General features: G+C 48.4%; 2 protein-coding genes across 2 annotated transcripts in view; one reads left to right on the top strand and one right to left on the bottom strand.

Moving 5' to 3' along the window:
- Nucleotides 1–1,567: 1,567 nt before the first annotated feature.
- On the top strand, nucleotides 1,568–17,258 carry FAM151A (family with sequence similarity 151 member A). Its single transcript, XM_063105755.1, has 8 exons — nucleotides 1,568–1,694; nucleotides 2,726–2,872; nucleotides 11,047–11,199; nucleotides 12,506–12,665; nucleotides 14,137–14,361; nucleotides 15,096–15,235; nucleotides 15,976–16,119; nucleotides 16,585–17,258. Exons 1-8 carry the CDS (start codon nucleotides 1,568–1,570, stop codon nucleotides 17,256–17,258), a joined length of 1,770 nt encoding a protein of 589 aa, XP_062961825.1.
- Nucleotides 13,323–21,040, bottom strand: part of ACOT11 (acyl-CoA thioesterase 11) — a 52,688-nt gene continuing 44,970 nt past the window's right edge. Inside the window, exons 14-16 of the mRNA XM_063105358.1 lie at nucleotides 19,131–19,262; nucleotides 18,475–18,601; nucleotides 13,323–17,564 (exon numbers count right to left, since the gene is read on the bottom strand). Of these exons, the coding sequence (XP_062961428.1) occupies nucleotides 17,409–17,564; nucleotides 18,475–18,601; nucleotides 19,131–19,262 (415 nt within the window). The 3' untranslated portion in view covers nucleotides 13,323–17,408. The remainder of the gene's footprint in view (nucleotides 17,565–18,474; nucleotides 18,602–19,130; nucleotides 19,263–21,040) is intronic.

Here is a 21,040-nt window from a genome sequence, read left to right as displayed (position 1 = left end):
ACCTCTATATCCAGTTCCCTCCTGGGCAGTGGCTCAGGGATGACCCACAGTCCCTACATGGCCTGAAGCAAACGCCCTCCCAACCTGACCCTCCATCCCCAAGTGTCCCTCCATCTGCCCACCTGGACACATTCTAGACATCCACACAACCTGTCAGAGGACAAGATGACAAGTTTAGTGAAAGATCTCAATTGCTGTAGTGAGATTCCAGAATAGGACAACACTTCATCCCATAAAATCGAATAAGTGTTTGATGAGCTGAGCAGAAGAGTTTGCCTGTATAGACAGAAAAAGGCTGAAGAAAGCATTAACACGAACAGAAAGCAGAGGAGTCATTTCAAAGTTACTCTCCTTGCTTTGTTTTTGTTTGTTTGCTTTGGCTCAAACGTTGCTTTCCTTGTAAGGTGGGGACAGGGAGACAGAACAATGGCAAAATAACTGATCGGTGAACATCAGGTTACCTCAGGCTGTCCTTTTTGTGGAAGGAATAAAGCAGAGGAAGCTTCATTGTCCTGCCTCTTGAAGATTTAAAGTGGCTGTTTGGGACATTGTAATCTCTCTGCTGATTTCTTAAAAAGTCAAACAACTCAGTTTAGCTTTGGTGATGTTTAGCAAGGGTGACTCCATTTTAATTCTAGTCTGGTCCATTAGGCCTTGTGCAGGAGCTTAGTCCAAAACAACGTCCTCCTATAATTTTTTTTTTTTTTTCCTTTTTGGCAGCTGGCTGGTCTAGGGATCCACTTTCTCCTATAATTTTTATTTAACAACATACACACTTGAATCAGTCACCAAGTGCCTTGCTGGATTTCTCTATGAACCTCTCTAAACTGAAGTTCCTGTGCATGCTACAAGTGATACTTGAATTTATTTAAACCTTAGGGTCCCTGGAATAGGGACAACTTCTAATTTGCTTCCCCCTGGGGGCCCTAGAACTCGCTCTGTGTGAGGTGGTGACTCTACTCCTTTCCCGAGGACTCGCTGGCCCAGGAGTGGCCTGCAGTAACCCAGGACTATCTGTTTCAATCCTGGGTAGATAATCTATCAGCCGCAATCTGGGATGGAAGGAAAACACACGTCCTCAAGTGGATCTAATCTGTTCTTGTCACCAACCCTGGCCTGATCTGCGGGATGCCCTGGAGCAGGGCGGAAGACCCCCTAAAGTGAGAAGAGAGAAGGAAGTTAGAGGTCACCCAGCCTAGCTGCTTCCTTTTACACAGGGGGAAAATGAGAACCAGAGAGGGGCAGACAGGCGGTGGGTGGGGGCTCAGTCCAACATCCTCTGCTGCCTCTTACTGTGCTCAAAGTTCATTTTGAAGGTGGCAGGATTTTCTGCTTGACCTGTTAAGATCGTGGGAGGGTGAGGGGAAGGAGCAGGGCGGGGGAGGGAGGCGGAGCTTCGGGAGCTGTCTCCACACTGGGACATTCTGGGGCTGTGAGCTGCCAGATCTGGGAGGGAATTCGGTGCTGCTGGAGTCTCCTGCCCCCCACCCAATCCCACTGCAGGGAGCTTCAGGGAACCTCCTCTGGGCTGTGAGGAGTTGGGAGGCATTTCCCAGAGAGAGTCATCATGGCCTTTAGGAAGAAGTACTTGGACAGCCCTACTGCAAGGTTACTTGCCGGCATCACCAGTTTGGCTCTGGCATTCCTCATTGTCTTGGTCCCAATCTTCACCTTGCAGCACTACTCCCATCCAGGTAGGTGCCTCCCTCTCATGCAGTCTTGATTGGCCTCCCTATGGTTCATTCCTTCTCCTTGCCCGAGCTCTGTCCTCCATGGACAGCTCTAATGGGCGCTTCTCCTGTCCACCACTCCCATGAAGACTCACTGCCCATCCACATTTCTATTTGCCTCTTCCATCCCCCAACCCCACCATCCCCAGCAGAGGGTCCCTTTAACTTCCCTTGCCTTCATCAGTTACCTGAAGACCACCAGATCTCAGCCTTCAGCCCAGGACAGACGTTCCTTCTTGAGTGTCACATGGACACCTCAAACTCAGCAGACTGAGCAGAACTCACCAGCTATAGCCCACACCTGCTCTTGCCTACACCCTCTGCTGCTGGGAGCGGCCTCCACCTCTCCCTCTGCCTCCTGCCTGTGCTCTTGGGTCCTGAGCTTTGAGGGTGCTGCCTTCCCACCCTCTGCCCTCCATCCTGCTGGCCATGCCCTCTGAGGCCTGGGTTCTCCTCCTGGGGCCCTGTGGTGGCCTTCCCCTCCCACATAGTTCCTCGGCCACCAGCCCATGCTCGCTCTGCAGCCAGTGAGATCTTTCTACACACACGCCACTCACTGTACATGCCCAACTCCTTTGCTGGTGGTTAAGGCCACTTACAATCTGATCCCAGCTCTCCTTTCCATTCTTGCCCTATTCCACTTCTCTGTAGTATTCCATCTGCACCAGGCCAATGGCCATTCCTTTAGGAGCCACACTCTTTCCTGTGGCCAAGCCTTTTCTTGTGCTGTTGCCTCTGTCTAGAATAATCTATTCCCCGCTTTCTGTCAATTTACATCCATCCTTCAAGGCCCCCCTTATATGTTCCCTTCTCTATGAACACCCCATTTTCCTGACTGCCCTAGGAGCCCATGTATTTCCCTTTCTTGCAGCACTAATTACTGGGGCTCACTGTCTCTCTGCGAGGTCGCATGCTGGGCACACTTGGGAGCCCAGGCCAGGAGTCTTGGGCTGGGGCAAGGTTGATGCTAACAGCTCCCTCGGCATTCATTCCAGGCTGTGAGCAGAACGGGTCCTGCCACCCTGATGCGGACATGCTGGACTATCTGCTGAGCCTGGGCCAGATCAGCCACCGGGATGGCCTGCTTGTCACCTGGTACCATGCAGCCAACAGCCAGGAAGAGATGCAAGAGGCTCTGAGCAGTAAGTCCAGCTGCTAAGACTAGAGCAGGTCAGGCGGGGGGATTGAAGAAAGGGAGGGAGAGCAGAGGCAAGGATAAGACACTGTGGTTAAGGTGGCATTGTGAAGCTACATACATGTTCTGTCTTCCTCCACGTGAGGAAATGAACACCCAGAGGGGTGAAGTGACTGGCTCAAGGTGGCACAGCTGATCAGCCTAGAGTTTGAACCAGACATCTGATTCTAGAGCTATCACTGTACTGCCCTGCCTCGTAGCTCCCCTCCCTGCACTTGTCAGGTGCCCTGTCCTAAGGAGGCCTTTGCCCTCCAAGCCTAAGGAAGCCAGATCTGAGTGAGAGGCCCAGTGCTGCTAAAAACAAACAGGAACACCTGAGTAGATTGTGTAACTCCTCTTGAGTCTCAGGTTCAAGATTATAGCAACGAGTCAGTGACAGCTCACTGTGTGGGACATACACACACATTTACCCATGGATTCTCCTGGGACTACCATGCAACCTGTTTCATGGGTACCATTTACAGAATAAAAACAATAGCTCAGAGAAGTTAGGCGGCTTACCCAAGGTTACACTGTCTGAAAGTGGTTATGCCAACATAGGAGCCTGGGGCAGTCGGTTCTAGAATCCATGCTCTGAGCCAGCACACTGTGCTCAACACCCAGGACAACAGGGAAACACCCTCTCCTTTGGGACTATTGGGAAGCTCGATAGGTAATGGTCAGGAAAGTGCAGGTAAACGCTGAAGCAGTGGCCATAGAAGATGAAGGGAATGGTCCCTGAGCATGCTTCAGAAGACATGGGTGCTGTCCCATCCCAGCGTCTCTGATTCAGTGGATCTGGGGTGGGGCCCAAGCATTTGCATTTCTGGTAAGTTCTCAGGCAATGCTGATGCTGCTGGCCTCAGGACCACCCTTGTTGACACTGCTCAAGAAAACTCCCTCCATTTCAGATGAAGAAACTGGGGTCCAGAGTGGGAGAGGATCTTGTCCAAGGCCACACAGTAGGTCTGCAGCAGAACAAGTCCTGGGCGCCAGGCCTCCAGCTCTTATGTCTACAAGGTCACCATGCCTGAGGGCCTGGGAGTAAGTGTCTGGGAAAAGTTTGCCAAATGAATGAATGGGTGGCTGGGAGGACTTCTCAGAGGAGGCAGGCTTGGTGGTCAGCAGGGGCAAGGCTATCGCAGGTGGGGTGGGGCCAGTTTGCTGCTGCTTGAGGGATCTCTGATGGCATGGGTGATCGCTGGATGTTAGTGAAAAGGAGGACAGAGAGCCTTCTCCCCTGATGAGGGAGCAGGACAGAGAGGGAAGACTCTTACCTGGGGGGGAAAGGCCAGAAGTAAGGCAAAGAGGACCTGCTGCCCTAGGATCATCCAAGATCAGCGCTGGGGCAGCAGATTATAACATGAGGATGGAACGGGATGGTGCAAAAGCTCAGTACCTTCCCCTCCTGGAAATCCATGCACCTAGATTTTAGAGAAATCTGCTAAGGTTCTCCAGGATGTAAGGTGAGCTCTTTCACCTCTGTTTATCAATCAACAACCATGTTGAAGCACGTCTGTTAGGCCTGGTGCCATATAGGCACTGGGCACTCAAGTGATCAGACCCAAACCCTGCTCTCCTGATGCTGAGCAGGCAATTACATGACCTGGGTCCGAGCACTGAAAGAAGAAGTGTGGATTTCTCTGACAACAAGAAGCAGGGTGACCTAACTTAGACTGGGTTTGGGGTGCTTCCTTGAGGAAGTGATATTTTAAGGCAATACTAAAGGACAAGGAGGACATGGCCTAGTGACGCTATTGAGGGAAGAGTGTCACAAGGCAACATCCAGCAATGGGGAGGACGAGACAAATTAGAGCCTTGCTACTCAAAGTATGGTCCCTAGACCAGCTGCATGGGCATCACCTGTTAGAAATGCAGCATCTCGGGCCCCATCCCAGATCTACTGATGAGAACCTGCATTTTAAAAGTTCCCAGGGGATCTATGTGCATATTAAAGTCAAAGAAACAGGAGTGGCTGGAACCTAAAGAATGAGGGAGGGGGGGAGGGGGAGAGGGGGAGGAGGGAGGGAGGTTTCCGTAATGGGCCACAATAATCAACCACATTGTATATTGACAAAATAAAATAAAATCTAAAAATAAATAAGTAAAAAGAATGAGGGAGGGAGGGACATGAGATGATACTGGAAAACTTGGCAGGGCTTGCACGTGCAGACTGCAAAGACTGTGTGGTAAGGGGTCTGGATTTGATTCTCAGGGCAATGGGTGGGTTTTCTGGTGTTTTTTCTTTAATAATAAGTAACATGGTGAGATAGGTGTTTAGAACCCTCACGCTAGTGTCTATATAGAGAATAGATTTGCAAGGGAGCAGTGCTAGAGGCGAGAGGAATGGCCAGGAGGCTATGAGTAAACCAGGAGAAAAGGCCCCTTCTCATGCCAACTGTCTGTGATGCGAATGGGCAGAAAATGACCCCTCCCTCCACTACAGTCCTCGAATTCTAGTGTCCCCATGCAAGGTCCTCCAGATTCTGCTCCCTACTAGGCTGAACTGAAGGAAAGGAACAGATGGTGTCTGCCAGACGGAGTTAACTGCATGAGGTTAAAAGATAAAAACAACAATGCTCAGTGCTGGTAAGGATGCAGTGACATGGGCAATCTTAGGTTCTCCAGGTGGGAATATGAGTCAGAGCAACTTTTCTGGAAAGTAATATGTCAGCATGAGCTTTAAAATGACCCTGTGTTGGACCTGAAAGAAGAAATGTACAAGGAAATCAATGCCCTGAAAAAAAAATGTAGCAGAACTTGCCAAACTGAAGAAGTTATTCAGCGAAATAAAAAACACAACGGAGAGTTTAACCAGCAGGCTTGCGGAAGTTGAAGAGAGAACCTCTGAACTTGAAGATGGGCTGTTTGAAATAACACAAGCAGATAAAAAAAAAGAAGAAGAAGAAAAATCAAAGGCATTGAGGAAAATCTGAGAGAGATAACAAACAACCTTAAGCGCTCAAATATCCGAGTCATGGGTATTCCAGAAGGGGAGGAAAATGGAGATTGCATTGAAAACATATTCAGCAAAATAGTGGCAGAAAACTTCCCAGGTATAGGAAAAATCACAGATCTTCAGATCCAGGAAGCTCAATGGTCTCCAAACGTATTCAACCCAAAAAGGTCTTCTCCAAGACATGTTATAGTCAAGTTGGCAAAACTCAAAGACAAAGAGAGAATCTTAAAAGCTGCAAGAGAGAAGCATCAAATCACTTATAAGGGAGCCCCAATCAGGCTAACATCAGACTTTCATCACAAACCCTAAAAGCCAGAAAGGAATGGGATGATATATTCAAAATACTAAAAGACAGAGATTGCCAGCCAAGATACTCTACCCTGCAAGGCTATCCTTCCGAAATGAAGGGCAAATAGTATTTTTCTCAGACAAACAAAAATTGCAGGAGTTCACCACCACATGACCACCCTTACAAGAAATTCTCAAGGGAGTACTGGGTTTGGTTCCTGAAAAATAACTACCACTGCCATAAAAACCCAAGAAAAATCAAAACCCACTAGTATAATAAAAATGGCACTCACGAAGAGAAAACAAAAAAACAAAAAGGCTATCTACAACCCAAGGAACCAACAAACACAGAAAACAAACAGTAAATCAGAAAGCAAGGAACAAACGACACCTAAGACAACCAAACAATAATCAATAAAATCCTAGGAATAAATCAACACTTTTCAATAACAACTCTTAATGTAAAAGGATTAAATTCCCCAATCAAAAGACACAGACTGGCTGACAGGATTAAAAAGGAGGACCCAACTATATGCTGCCTTCAAGAGACCCACCTCACCCAAAAAGACTCACATAGACTAAGAGTGAAAGGATGGAAAAAGATTTACCATGCAAACAGAAAAGAAAAATGAGCTGGAGTATAAAAACCATAAAAAGAGACAATGAGGGACACTACGTAATGATAAAAGGATTGACCCATCAAGAACACATAACAATCATAAGTATATACGCACCTAATGTTGGAGCAGCCAGATTTATAAAACAAACTCTATTAGACCTAAAGAAGGAAATAGGCACTAATACCATAATAGCAGGGGACCTGAACACCCCACTGTCAATATTGGACAGATCATCTAGGCAAAGAATCAGCAGAGAAACACAAGATCTAAACAATACTCTAGACCAATTGGAATTGGCAGATATCTACAGAACATTCCATCCAACAACCTCAGAATATTCATTCTTCTCATCAGCACATGGATCATTCTCCAGGGTCACATATTAGGTCACAAGTCAAGTCTCAACAAATTCAAAAGAATTGGAATTATCCCATGTATTATCTTAGACCACAATGGATTAAAATTAGAAATCAATAACAAATGAAATTCTGGAAACTATACAAACACATGGAAATTAAACAGCATTCTACTTAATGACATATGGGTCCAAGAAGAAATCAAACAGGAAATCAAAAAATTTATTGAAACTAATGAAAATAATGATACTTCATACCAAAACCTGTGGGATACTGCAAAAGCAGTACTAAGGGGGAAATTTATTGCATTAAATGCTCACCTCACAAGAATGGAAAGATGGCAAGTGAACAACCTAACACTTCACCTTAAAGAAATAGAAAAACAAGAACAATCCAAACCTAAAGTCAGCAGATGGAAAGAAATCATTAAGACCAGAGCAGAACTTAATGAAATTGAAACCCAAAAAATACTACAAAAGATCAATGAATCAAAAAGTTGGTTTTTTGAAAAGATAAATAAAATTGACAAACCATTAGCATGGCTAACAAAAAAAAGAAGAGAGAAGATTCAAATAACAAAAAATTAGAAATGAAAAAGGTGATATTACAACTGATTCATCTGAAATACAAGGAATCATTCGAGACTACTATAAACAACTATACGCCAACAAATTTGAAAATCTGGAGGAAATGGATAAATTTCTGGACACACACAAGCTCCCAAAACTGAGCCATGGAAACGTAGAAAATCTGAACAAACCAATAACAATAAAGGAGATTGATGCTGTTATCAGAAGGCTCCCAACAAAGAAAAGCCCAGGACCAGATGGATTCACAGCAGAATTTTACCAAACATTCAAAGAGGAATTGACACTGATTCTTTACAAACTATTCCAAAAGATTGAAACAGACACAAATCTCCCAAACTCATTCTATGAAGCAAACATCATCCTGATACCAAAACCAGGTAAAGATATAACCAAAAAAGAAAACTACAGGCCGATATCCTTGATGAACATAGATGCAAAAATCCTCACTAAAATACTAGCAAACAGAATACAGCAACACATACATAAAATTATTCACCACAATCAAGTGGGATTCATCCCAGGGATGCAAGGTTGGTTCAACATATGCAAATCAATAAATGTGATACAACATATTAATAAAATCAAACACAAGGACCATATGATCATCTCTATAGATGCTGAAAAAGCATTTGATAAAATTCAACACTCATTCATTTCAAAGACCCTCTATAAATTAGGTATACACGGAAAGTATCTCAACATAATCAAAGGCATATATGATAAACCCACTGCCAATATCATCCTGAATGGGGAAAAGCTGAAAGCTTTTCCTTTAAGAACAGGAACTAGACAAGGATGCCCACTCTCACCACTCCTATTCAACATAGTGTTGGAAGTACTAGCCAGAGCAATCAGAGAAGACAAGGAAATAAAGGGCATCCAGATTGGAAAAGATGAAGTCAAACTGTCCCTGTTTGCAGATGACATGATCCTATATATCGAACAGCCTAAAGCCTCTACAAAAAAACTCTTGGAGTTGATAAATGATTACAGCACAGTAGCAGGATACAAAATCAACACACAAAAATCAGTAGCATTTCTTTTCTCCAATAGTGAACATGCAGAAAGAGAAATCAAGAAAGCCTGCCCATTTACAGTAGCCACCAAAAAAATAAAATACTTAGGAATTGAGTTAACCAAGGAGGTGAAAAATCTCTATAATGAGAACTACAAACCACTGCTGAGAGAAATTAGAGAGGATACAAGAAGATGGAAAGATATCCCATGCTCTTGGATTGGAAGAATCAACATAGTGAAAATGTCCATACTACCCAAAGTGATATACAAATTCAATGCAATCCCCATCAAAATTCCAATGACATTTATCTCAGAAATGGAAAGAACTAGCCAGACATTTATATGGAATAACAAAAGACCACGCATAGCCAAAGCAACGCTGAGCAAAAAAAACAAAGCTGGAGACAAAACACTACCTGACTTTAAACTATACTACAAAGCTATAATAACCAAAACAATATGGTACTGGTATAAAAACAGACACATTGATCAATGGAATAGAATAGAGAATCCAGAAATCAACCCACACACCTACAGCCATCTGATCTTTGACAAAGGCACCAAGCTTAAACACTGGGGAAGAGACTGCCTCTTTAGCAAACGGTGCTGGGAGAACTGGATATCAATATTCAGGAGAATGAAACTAGACCCATACCTTTCACCATACACTAAAGTCAACTCAAAATGGATTAAAGAATTAAATATACACCCTGAAACAATAAAACTTCTTAAAGAAAACATAGGAGACACACTTCAGGAAATAGGACTGGACACAGACTTCATGAATACGACCCCAAAAGCACGGGCAACCAAAGGAAAAATAAACAAATGGGATTATATCAAACTTAAGAGCTTCTGCACAGCAAAAGAAACAATTAACACAGTTAAAAGACAACCAACAGAGTGGGAGAAAATATTTGCAAAATATACATCTGACAAAGGATTAATATCCATAATATACAAGGAACTCAAACAACTTTACAAGAAAAAAACAAGCAACCCAATTAAAAAATGGGCAAAAGAACTAAGCATGCATTTCTCTAAGGAACGTATACAAATTGCCAACAGACATATGAAAAATGCTCAACATCACTCAGCATCCGGGAAATGCAAATCAAAACTACACTGAGATACCATCTCACCCCAGTTAGGATGGCTAAAATCCAAAAGACTCTGAACGATAAATGCTGGCGAGTTTGTGGAGAAAAAGGAACTCTCATACATTGTTGGTGGGACTGCAAAATGGTGCAGCCTCTATGGAAAATGGTATGGAGGTTCCTGAAACAATTGCAGATAGATCTACCATATGACCCAGCTATCCCACTACTGGGAATATACCCAGAAAAATGGAAATCATCAAGTCGAAGGTATACCTGTTCCCCAATGTTCATCCCAGCACTCTTTACAATAGCCAAGAGTTGGAACCAGCCCAAATGTCCATCATCGGATGAGTGGATACGGAAAATGTGGTACATCTACACAGTGGAATACTACTCAGCTATAAAAATGAATGAAATACTGCCATTTGCAACAACATGGATGGACCTTGAGAGAATTATATTAAGTGAAACGAGTCAGGCACAGAAAGAGAAATACCACATGTTCTCACTTATTGGTGGGAGCTAAAAATTAATATATAAATTCACACACACACACACACACACACACACACACACACAAACCGGGGGGAGAAGACATAACAATTACAATTCCTTGAAGTTGACATGACAAGCAAACAGAAAGGACATTTTTGGGTGGGAGCGGGGAGAGGAGGAGGGAGGGAGGTTTCGGTGATGGGCCACAATAACCAATCACATTGCATATCGACAAAATAAAAATTAAATAAGTAAATAAGTAAAAATAAAATAAAATAAAATAAAATGATCCTGTGTGGCCCTGACTCAAATTCCACAAGGAGAGAACAGAAATAATCAGAAAAACAGAATAAAATATGCACCATTATTTATTAGTAGCAAAACACTAGAAACAACCAAAATGTCTCAGGAATAGGGCGATGGTCACATACATCGCAGTGAGCACCCTCATCCAGGGCATTTGAAGGCACTTTTCTGTTTTAAGGAGATGTTTAAAAGATTGTGAAAATGTGTCATAATGTTGAATGAAAAACATAAAAAACTATAAATGTAGCTGAGTAACTGTAAAAATTATACATAGGAATAAATGGGAGAAGATGCATCAAAATGTGAACTATGATGGAAATGTGGGTGAATGTTTTCCTCTTTGTGCTGCGTTTCTGTACTTTTATGATGAGAAAATTTTTTAAGTAAAACTGAGTTCTGCCTCTTCCACAGGCAATGCCATGGTCCTGGAGGCTGATGTCACTGTAGAAGGGCTCAACACAGCCAATGAGACAGGGGTCCCCATCATGGCCCACCCCCCGGCCATCTACAGTGACAACACACTGCAGCAGTGGCTGGAGGCCGTGCTAGCCTCCTCCCAGAAGGGTAAGTGCCCCTCTCAGCCCCCTCCCTGGCTCCCCAGCCCTCTGGTCTCAGGAGCAGGTGCAGGGATCCCTCACTGGAAGGCAAGTCCAGTCCCTGCCATGAGTTGCTCATTACTTGGCTTTCCCATCCCAGCATTCCAGGCACCCAGGCAAAGTAGACTGGGTGAGATAGGGGGGTGTGAACGTGTATATCCAGGTCGGTCTCTCCTGGTCACACAGGTGAGATAGAGGATTCAGAGAGCATGTCCAGGTGTTGTCTCCTGTATATACAGGTGAGACAGGTGTACAGAGCAAACTACAAAGTACCAACATGTTCAGGTGTTCACTCACGGATCCACAGAATTGGATACAACATGCTCAAAGTCAACCTCCACCCCTCCCCACCATGTCCCTTTGCCAGTCACAGTCAGAACCTGGGTATCACCCTAATGCTTCTCTCTCTCTTGTCCTCCACATCTACTCAGTTGCTGCATCTGTCAGTTCTAACCCTTATTCCTCCCCTTCCCCCCAGTCCAGTCCCAGCATATCATCTCTCTCCTGGACCCCCTTCCTCACTGGCTTCCTGCCCCACACTCAGCCTCTCGAGTCTTCCTTGACTCCACTACCACACACACACACCCAAGTGGTCTTTCCAAAAGGCCAAATTTGTCATGCCACTCCACTGCTTTAACCCTCCATGGCTCCCCATTGTCCTCTGGACAAAGTGTGATCTCCTTGGCCTGGCTCTCAACATCTATCTACAACTTCCAAGCCTCATCTCCTGCCATCTCTTCATCCCATTTCCTCACCACCCTCAAGAGGATCGGCTCGTTCACGCTGAGTCCTTCCTCCACCTAGATTGCCTTCCTCTACCCTATAGGCTCTGGTGGCCTAGGACCCTCTGAGCCTGCCCTGTCCAGGAATCACAGGCCCTTTTCATCAGGTGCTTGATTCCCCACTGCACCAGCCCCAGGTCCCAAGCCTTTGGCTGGCCTCTGCTTCATCCCTGGAGATGGGAACTCACTCTTCTGGAGGCAAGCCTGTCATCTCTGTGCCAGCTCTGCCTTCCTCACACACCAGGATCTGACAACTGTCTTCCCCCCGCCCACACTCCCCTCCATCACACACACACACACACACACACACACACACACACACACACACACACACACACACACACACACACACACACACACACACACACACACACACACACACACACACACACACACACACACACACACACACCCCTACCTCTCTCTGCCCAGGCAGTCACGTTTTCCTGGTTCCTCCACTAGTTCCCAAAGTCCTTGTCCCCTTCCCCACAGGCATCAAGCTGGACTTCAAGAGCCTGAAGGCTGTGGGTCCCTCCCTGGACCTCCTGCAGCAGCTGACAGAGGCCGGCAGAGTCCAGAGGCCCATGTGGATTAATGCTGATATCCTAAGGGGCCCCAACGTGCCCCTCACAGTTGAGGTTAATGCCACACAGTGAGTGTTCGCCTCTTTGTCCTGCTGTGTCCAGTCCTCTTCGGTCAACATCTAGCACAGGAAGGGGACCTCAGGGGACCTTTGTTGCGTTTGCCTCCAGTAACACCATGTAGTCTCACCTCTGAGTCTTCATACATGCTGTTCCCTCTGCCTCAAATGCCTTTTCTCTCTTTTCTAATAAACCTCTACCCAGTGATTATCACCTCCAGAAACTTCCCTGACATGCCAGACTGCTGAGGGGCTTCCCCCAGACTGTTCAGCCCCTATACTTCCTTCTAACAGCCAATTTTGTTGGGCTGTCACTGTCAGCTTACAGGTGTGTCACCCCTACTACATCGTGGACTCTGGAGGGCAGACATGGCCAGTCATCTCTATCCCCAGTGACCAGCACAGGACTTGGCCTGCTAGAAAAGTCTAAGACATTGACTCCCTCCCCCACCCTCCTGAAATTCCAATAGTGCCACTAACAGCCTTCATATACACTAGCCACACCATGCCCTATAGTTTACAGGGAAAGGCCACATAAAGAGAGATTATATCTGATTTGATCCTTACATAGCACTGCCAGGTTAGGAGCATTTTATTCCCCCCATTTTGCCAACAAGAAAGCTGACAATAATTGAGACTCAATTTGTTGAAAGTTTATTATGTGTCCCAGGCACTGTTTTAAGCATTTACTTGCAGAATATCATTTAACTCTTATAATGAGAATGAGGTAGGTACTATTTTTATTTTATTAATACAGGAACTACCTTTTAGAAGTTAAATGCACTTTTAGAAAGTGGCACAGCAAAGATTCAAACCTAGGCCTTTCTGATTCTAAGCTCCATGCTCTCTCCCATCCCTCTCTCCCTCCCTCCATCTGTCCATCCAACCAGCCAACAATCCATCCATGCAACATTTATTGTGCTTCTCAAACTGAGGTGCATTTGGAAAGCAGCAGTTTAGAAAATGTAGCCAATGGCCCAAAATAAATATGGCCTGTAGTCTTGGAGTGTTGATTTTATACCATAGTTTTTTTGGGGGGGTGAGGGGCAACACTATTTGCCTATTAAATTTTGCATCAGGGCAAAATTCAAATAAAATTTAAAAAGAAAAGTTGAAACTTCAGAAACTTCAGAGCAGCTGGCAGAGGCCAGATCCCCAAACCTGGGCTCTGAGTCAGTCACCTCTGTCCATATCAGAATGTTTAAGAAGCCCTGCCCTGGCTGGAAAGGATGCTGTCTCTGAGAATCAAAGAAGTTGAGTGGCCTGCTCAAGGTCAGAGTCAGGACCTGAACCTCCCTGACTTCAAAGTTCATACCCTGTTTGGGGGACCTTGAACAGCCACTTCTTCTCTTTAGGACACTGCTTCTGCCCTTATATTACAGATTCAATAGGCCCCGCCACTTCCTAGCCTGTGAGGAGAACCACAGAGAAGAGGAAGGGACCAGCGCAGCTCTGAAAGACCAGTGTCTCTGATTCTCTGCAGGTTCCTGGCCCTGGTCCAAGAGAAGTATCCTGCGGCCACCCTGTCTCTGGGCTGGACCACTCTCTACGTGCCCCTGTTCCCAAATGGCACGTACACCCAAGCCATGGTGGAGGAGATGCAGGGGCTGGTGGGATCGCTGCCTCAGAGGGTCACTTTCCCCGTGCGGGCTGTCATGGTGCGAGCCTCCTGGCCCCACTTCAGCTGGCTGCTGGGCCAGTCTGAGAGGTAAAATCTCCCAGGCTTCTGTCACAGAGCCTGCTCATTCCAAACGCATTCCCAGACGGTGATGCCCCCAGGAAGATCCCAGATGCTCATGTCTAGAAGGGTCCTAAAGTTCATCTGGTCCAACCCCTACTGTGCTCACACCCTCTACAGTGCCCCTGCTTTCTGCTTGTATGTCTCTGGTGATAGGCTGCTCTCTACTGAGAGAGCTCTTCCGTTGGTGGGTGACTCTGTCTGCCCGTTGAAAGGTGTTTATACTGAGACATGTTTGTCTCCCCGCAGCTTGCTCCCATAGGAGCCAGCTGTGCTTCTGGGGCTGCCCAGATTGCACCTGCAATCTCTGCCCCAGAATAGCCCTATAAGGACTGAGAGGCCCCCAGCCCACAGTCAGCTCCCAGCTGGCCAGCCCTACCTTCCTCAGTGGCTCCCCACGGGGGTCCTGAGGCTGCCCCCTTCCCCTTTTCATGTCTGACCTCCCTGCTGTGCCCGTCCCCTTTTACCCTGGTTCCTTTCCTAAGACTGGACTCAGAAACAGACACTGCAAGTGAGGAGGCAGGGAGGCCACGCCCTGCCTCATTCTGGGCCTCTGCTTTCAGCCATTGTTCCTGAACTCCTTCTGGCTGCTTCTGCCCCTGGGAAGGGGTAGTGCTCAGGAAGAAGTGGGTGATGGGAGGCTGGAGGGTAGATGCTCCACCTCTGGGCACAGGCAGGTGCTGAGCTGGCTCTCTGGGCCCCAGGTACAGTCTGACGCTGTGGCAGGGCACCTCGGACCCTGTGTCGGTGGATGATCTCCTCTATGTCCGGGACAACTGCGCTGTCCACCAAGTCTACTATGACCTCTTTGAGCCTGTCCTGTCGCAGTTCAAGCAGCTGGCCTGTAAGGAGAGAGACTGGGGAGGGTGGGGGGGGGGCTGGATTCTGCACAGGGGAGCACTGGAGCGGAGCTGGGGGGGAGGGCTATTGGAAGGGGGAAATCCTGTGTGGGCAGAAGGGAGGAATCATTTTGAGCACCTGTTGTGTGCCAGACCATGGTATGCTATTCTATACTTCACATAACCATGAAGCAGGGATTCCGTTTTATAGATAGGTAGGGAAACTGAGGCTCAGGACAGTTAAGGAATTTATATAACAGTCATCCAGCTTGCACATGGCACAGCTCAGATCAGAACTCAGCAAATACCAAACCCCATATACTTGTGGCCCAGTTCCTCTGCAACTTACTCTAACGTTTCAGAGGCAGCCCTTCCATTGTAGCCATTAACCAATGACCCAGATGCTACTGTCCAAACCCCTTGTGCCTTGACTCTGAACCTAGGAGAACCTGCAGTTAAGCCATCTCAAGGAGGACCTATTAAAGAGGACCACATTTCTGCCCTGGGAGCCACCTAAGTGAGGGGAAGGATACCAATTTTGGGGTCAGACAGATCAGGTTCCATTAGGTTTTGATCCCAGCAACTGTTACTGATTGTGGCAAGTCACTTCTTGTAGTATACAAAATGGGGAAATTACAGCTACCCTGGCAAGTTGCTGCAAGGCTTAGAGTACATGTAGAGCTGTGGCACACAGAAGGCACTCTTAGTGGCATCCACTTCATCTCAGCAACTTGGGGCCCCACAGTGAATGCCACACGGAAGCAGATATTCTACACTGGAGGCAGCCTGATCCCTCTTCTCCAACTGCCTGGGGGTGATGGTCTGGACGTGGAGTGGCTGGTTCCTGGCGTCCAGGGCAATGGAAGGACAGTAGCAGTTACCCTCCCAGGTAAGGTCTGCCTACAAAACTGGTGCTCCTAGCTAAACTGCAAGGGTGTCCTAAGCTTGGGGTGAGGGTCTGTTACCATGGCAACATGGGTGAATTTAAGCCGCATGCTGGATACAAGTGGGGCAGGAGGAGAGGGAATACAGTGGTGTCAGGAGCACAGGGCTCCCCACCTTCAGACCAGCACCCTTGAGTCCTCAGCCATATCATGTTGTGGGAGAGGTGGGCACAAGCCCCAGGGCTCAGTCGCAGATAAAGGCCCAGAGCTGGGCTAGCAGTTTATCGTGTCAGCCTGTCGAGCACCAGGCACCTTTAGAAAGCAGCCCTTCCACCTGGAGCACAGAACAGGGTTGACAGGTGAGACACCAGCCCCTCCACCTTGGTGTCCCCATAAGCCCTCACTGCCTCTTTAACAAGGGACTCTGGCGCCCCATGATAATCTGACCCTGATGCTGTTGCCTCTTCCAGACAGAGAAGGCATGATCCTGCTGAACATTAGCCTCCAGGAAACTGCAACCAGGGACCCTGTGCCCATTGTGAGTGCCCCAGGTGGCCCTGTCCTGACACTGGAGTCATGCCTGTTGCAGCTGGCCACGCGCCCTGGACACTGGGGCATCCATTTGCACATAGAAGAGCCCACAGCTCTCCGGCCATCCTTGGCTATGCTGGAGCACCTCTCCATCCTTGACCTCCTGCCTCGGCCCGTGTGGGTTGGGGCCACAGTCTCCCATGGGAGTTTTGTGGTCCCTGGCCATGTGGCTGGCAGAGAGTTGCTTACAGCTGTGGCTGAGTTTTTCCCCCATGTGACTGTGGCACCAGGCTGGCCTGAGGAAGTGCTGGGCAGTGGCTACAGGGAGGAGCTGCTCACAGATATGCTGGAACTGTGCCAGGGGCTCTGGCAACCTGTGTCCTTCCAGCTGCAGGCCGGGATGCTGGGCCAGAGCACGGCTGGAGCCGTAGCCAGGCTGCTGTCAGCCTCCCCCCGGGCCACCGTCACAGTGGGGCACAGCCCTGCCAGGGGCAGCTACACAGCTGTGCGGGCAGCATTGCTGGCAGCCAGGGCTGTGGACAGGACCCGAGTCTACTACAGGCTGCCCCAGGGGTACCGTGAGGACTTGCTGGCAGATGTTGGTAAAAACTGATCGCCCAGTGGTGCTGGGCTGGCGGACCCTGGGTCAAGGCTTCCCATGGGGAGGCTGGATGAAATAAATGCCCACCTTCCTCCACACATTGTATGCAAGTCCTTAGGGCAGGATGGAGTGGGAGTGGGCCTAATGTGGTCACTGCAGCACCTAGAGGGTCTGGAGGCTGGGGGCCAGATCATTCCGGTTGTCCAAGAGGAACTGCTCACAAGCCTTGACGGTGGTGTAGAACTCAGAGGAGAGGCCGGTCACATTGGTGGTCACATAGTTGAGAACGCCAGGGGTAGCCTGGTTGTAGTAAGACACCTGCAGGACAGGAAGCAAGGCTCAGGGAGGCTGAGTTGGGAGAAGGGGCACCGGGGGAGTGGGAAGCCCAGGGTGCATGAGGTAGGTGGGGAGTCAGCCTTGCTAGCCTTTAGGAGGTCAGCAAACACAGCGCAGCTCCCTGGGATCTTAGAAGCCGGGTACAAGACTGTACCATTAGCAGGCATGACCTCCTCCCACAGATTTCCCCTGACTCTTCCTCAGGGTGCTGACACCCTGCCTTCCTGCTATCACTGCACATTGTTCTCTCATCTTCCCTCCAGCCAGAAAAGCCCTGGAGGGCAGTGACTGGGTCCCAGCTCTAAATCCCATTCAAATGAAGGTGTGCTTGGGGGACATAGAAGCACCTTAGACATAAGCCCAGGGATCATTCTGAGAAGGTCATTGATTTCAGTTGGCAAACACTGGCTGAGTTCCTGGGGTGGGGGGGAGGGGGGCTGCAGGGCCCTAACAGAAGGTGTGAGCCAAGGAGGGGGGACTGCAGGACTCCACCCTCACTTCCTCTCAGTCTCCTCCCCACATTTTCAATTCACACTAACCACTCTGCAGTTTTAAGGGCCCTCAGAGGCACATAAAGCCTTCCTAGACAAGAAGGGGTCTATAAGTAAGTAATCAGATAGAACTCGGGATCAGAATCCAGCCCTTCTGCCCTCAGCATCCAGAGCGTTTTCCAAGGCCCTGAAGCAGTCTCTGACTATCTCTGCACACACGAGGTCTCAATGAAGGCTCATTTTCAGCCCCTGATACTCTTAGGCTCCCCCAAGCCAGAAGAGGAGCCTGGTGGAGGCAGGCCCAAGTCTGGAATTGTCCTAGCCCAATAACACTGAACTCAATGGGTGTGTTGCACTGGGGTACAGCCGGGGGCGAGGGGGATGGTGGCGCCAGGCCTCACCTTAGTCAGCTGGTCCCCTTCACGCCAGAGGCAGAAGCCCGAACAAAGGGTCTCCCCACGCCTATACTCTGGCGTCTCGCAGTGTGTGGGCAGCGTGACCGATCTCAGTGCAATGGCATAGGGGTCCCTGGAGCAGAGGAAGGGTGGGAGAGGGGGCAGGGATCAGCCACAGAAGGGGGTGAGGGCCTGTCCTGCCCAGCCAAGGCCAGGTCTACCTAATCCCAGGCTCCACACCCCCTCTGGCATTGACACCCTCACCAGAGGGTGTAAAGAACATAAACTCTTAAAGCCCTGAAGCCCAGCTCAGGACCAGGCTGGAGAGAGGAGGCACCTGTGGGGTGGACACACTGAATTCACCTAGGAGCCAATGGGACTGCTGTGGATTTTCTGGAGAAGGACTTCCACGGTGGATGGTCAGGGGCAGGGCGTGTGCAGCCTCAGCCACGCCAGGCAGAGATGACCCTGCTTTAGGGCACGAGTGACTGGAGGGGAAGTGTGTGCCCTTGTCTCCCATTATATCCACAGTAAAACCACACAGCCAAGGGTCCCACTGCCAAGGGGAAGCAGAGCTCTGACTAGGCTGATGTCCCTCCCTGGGAGAGAGGTGAGGCCTCCCACCTCTCCACCTTTGCACCCCCCAGCAGGCAGGCACCCACCCACTGTCACAAGGCTTCCGCCGCGAGGCCAGGATCACAAAGTCCTGGGGCTTGGCGTCACCACTAAGGACAGGGCTGATGACGTGGTAGATGGCATCATCCTCGTCCACCTGCTGCACCAGCTCCACACTCCTGTGGGAACACAGGAGCTCAGGGCCTAAGAGAGCCACACCAGCTTCCCGTGGGAACAGCAGGTCTGGCCCAGGCCCTCCCACGTTGCAGCCTCCCTGAGCAGCCTCTGTGGGGGACACTTCATCCCCTGTACCGCTCAGCAGGGACCAGCAGGAGGGCAGAAAGTCCAGCCAAAACAGAGACAATGTGCACACACACACAGAGGCACACATAGACATGCAAGCAAACGCACACCTGCAGGCACACACAGACACAAGCACTCACACACGAGCACATGTGCACACACAGACATGGACACACACAAACACAGAGACATGCACACAAACACACACACACAGACTTGTAGGCAGCATATGTACACATAGGGACACATGGATAGACACTGGTGCACACAGATACCCATGTGTCTGTACATCTGTGCAGGTATACATGCCCCACATAGGTGTGTGACAATTTAGTAGTTGTACTTAATATTTCGTGAGCACCCACTATGTGCCAGGTGCAGTTGTAAGTGCTTTACACGTATTGTCTCAATCTCCACATCATGTCCATATGGTTGGTGCTCTCAGTATCCCCATTGTATAGATGGGGGCACTGAGACTCAGGGAACAACCTGCCCACAGCCCAGAGCCAACAAGAAAGCAAGGCTGGGATGTGCTTGGGGTGTTGGATGGCAGAGCTGTGTCCCAATGCCCAAGCACACAGCACACATGTGCCCAGATACACACATAGGTTTACATCAACCACACACAAGGACATCCACACAGAGATACACATGACCACGTCCAAACCCACCACCTTCCCCCTACTACTTTCCCACCTGCACAGATGCTGCCCTGGGAGCAGGATATAGCTGTGGACAGGGTAGGGGGAAGCAGGCTAGGAGCTCTTTCCCCTGAGGCCACTCCCACCCCTACAAATCCCATCAAGATTTGATCTGGCCTTCAAGGCCCACACCAGACACCTCCGCCAAGAAGCCTTCCTACCAAATGCACAAGCCCCTCCCCCCACCCAACATCCACCACCAAACCACCTCTCTGGAGTCTAGAATGGCACTGCCAGCAGGCCTGGGGGCACCTAGACCAGGGTTTTTTAAAGCAACACAGTCCTTTTTGCAAAGAAACATTAAGCAGGAAGCCCATGTGTCAGCTACAAGTGGGTGAAGGTCGATGGGGGTAGGCAGGGAAAGGCCAGTTTATCAAAACCAACTCACCAAATGACCAGCTCACTAAATTTCCAAATACACAGATCCTCCTGGAAATACTCAGGAATATAGGCTTCTCATAATAAGCCAGTGGAGGGATGATCAAAGAAGCCCCCCAAAGCCAGGGTGCTGGCAGTAAGAGAAAATGACTTTTAAAAAGAATCAGAAAAATACCAGTTTGAACTTTAACATTCCCATATTCGACACTGAAATTTTAGGCATTTTCCTGAGAACATGTTTATCTTCCTTGATTAAATTCAAGAAGAAGATATTCATATGAAGAATCAGTAAATTTGGAGAACAAATGTATTCAAAGGAATGACATTTATATCCATAGTTATTTGCTATATTCAAAAATAACATATTCATGTACATATTCATAAGAATTGGCAAACTTAGAAAATTCAGCAAATTGGCCATTCTATTAGTTGGCCTGAATCTGGGATGGGGTCCCACCTACCCCTCAGCCTTCAACCCCACCCCAAGCAGTTCCTGAGCCCCCTTTGAGGATGGAGAACTCCACAGAACATGGTTTGAAAATCACTGGCCTATCCCAGAGTTCAAATCCATGACC

Source organism: Cynocephalus volans, chromosome 8 (assembly GCF_027409185.1).
Source record: "Cynocephalus volans isolate mCynVol1 chromosome 8, mCynVol1.pri, whole genome shotgun sequence".
Lineage (NCBI taxonomy): Eukaryota > Metazoa > Chordata > Mammalia > Dermoptera > Cynocephalidae > Cynocephalus > Cynocephalus volans.
Note: the sequence above shows the minus strand (reverse complement) of the source record. Positions and strands in the feature narration are given on the sequence as shown.